Source organism: Trichechus manatus, unplaced genomic scaffold, assembly GCF_000243295.1.
Source record: "Trichechus manatus latirostris isolate Lorelei unplaced genomic scaffold, TriManLat1.0 scaffold00165, whole genome shotgun sequence".
NCBI classification, from domain to species: domain Eukaryota; kingdom Metazoa; phylum Chordata; class Mammalia; order Sirenia; family Trichechidae; genus Trichechus; species Trichechus manatus.
The window spans coordinates 5,402,419-5,403,712 of record NW_004444101.1 but is presented as its reverse complement, the minus strand read 5'-3'; the positions used below and the strand labels follow the sequence as shown (position 1 = coordinate 5,403,712).

The 1,294-nt window shown below is 50.0% G+C and overlaps 1 protein-coding gene across 1 annotated transcript in view; it reads left to right on the top strand.

Moving 5' to 3' along the window:
- Positions 1–970, top strand: part of THAP4 (THAP domain containing 4) — a 23,492-nt gene extending 22,522 nt beyond the window's left edge. Inside the window, exon 5 of the mRNA XM_004386485.2 lies at positions 120–970. Within this exon, the coding sequence (XP_004386542.1) occupies positions 120–239 (120 nt within the window). The 3' untranslated portion in view covers positions 240–970. The remainder of the gene's footprint in view (positions 1–119) is intronic.
- The last annotated feature ends 324 nt before the right edge of the window (positions 971–1,294 follow it).

Below are 1,294 nucleotides of genomic sequence, written 5' to 3'. Positions count from 1 at the left end.
GTCAGGTAATGCGTGGTGGCATCTGCCGAGTGCTCAGCCCATGGCAGGCGTGCGAGCATCTGTCAAACCTTCTGAAGATGAAGCTGAGGTGTTTGTGTGTGTTTTGGTCTCCTGCTTAGATTACCCGAAAATTCAGGCTGAATTCTGAAGGCAAATTGGAGCAGACGGTCTCCATGGCAACCACTACCCAGCCGATGACTCAGCATCTTCACATCACCTACAAGAAGGTGACCCCATGAACCAGCGAGCCTCGTCCTTGTCCTCAAGGGCGGGGCCTCCGGGAATGTCCTAGCTGCTTGTATCTGACAGTTTGGCTTGGCCGCGTCCCTGAAGCAGAGCCGTGTGGCCTGGAAGCACTGCGGGCACAAGAATGTTGTTCAGATGTTCCTGTAATGGAGTCGAAAAACCAAATAAAAGGCCTTTATTTTTATGGCTGAGGATTTTGAATATTATCACTGTGTAGACTGTACGTTTTTTCATCTGCTTGTGATTGTTTTCCAAAGTCTTTATTCTAAGAAATTAAGAAGGGATGTCTCTTCCCTTCTTTTCTTTTTTTTTCCTGCAGTTTTGACAAGAGCTAAAATATTTATAAATCTTCCATGAAGTAGGCAACAATAACTGAAGGCAAAGTTGGGAAAAAAGGCTGCAGCCTATTTTTTGTTACCTTTACAAAAAGATAACAGAGGCCAAGGACCCAGCCACTGTGGTCAGAGGGCCCTCGCTCCCAAGACGAGAGACTGCTTGTTAATTTAGCACTGTTATGTGAATTCTGTAATATACTACTACTTTTGTCTTTTGTTTGCTTTGTTTACCATGAAGCTTCCAAACAAACACCCCATCACCCAGGTTCAACAACTGCCGAGTTCCTCTGTGTGTGTGCTAGAGCATTTCTAAGCAAATTCCAGACATAATGGCATTCACCCTTGAATGCATTGATGGGCATCTAAGATCAAAATGACACACTTTTCTTTCTCTTAACACGCAGTCCACGAGACCTGGCCACACGTTGTTGGGAGCGGGAAGTGTCACAAGGGGGTGATGCTTTGGCCCCCACCATGAGTGCTGCAGGAGGCGCCCTGCTCCAGGCTGGGGACGGGCGCTGCGCGGTGGTGTTGCTCGGCCTTGGGTGTAGTCTTGGGTGTAGTGGGGGGTGTGGCCAGCACGCGGGGACCAAGATGAGAGCGAGTGCTGGAGCCGCCCTGAGGGAGCCTGGCGCTGCGGGAGTGATTCCAGAGAACCTGGAGGCACCATGGAAGTGCTCCCCGCCCCCATCCTGGGCTCCTGCCCACTGCCA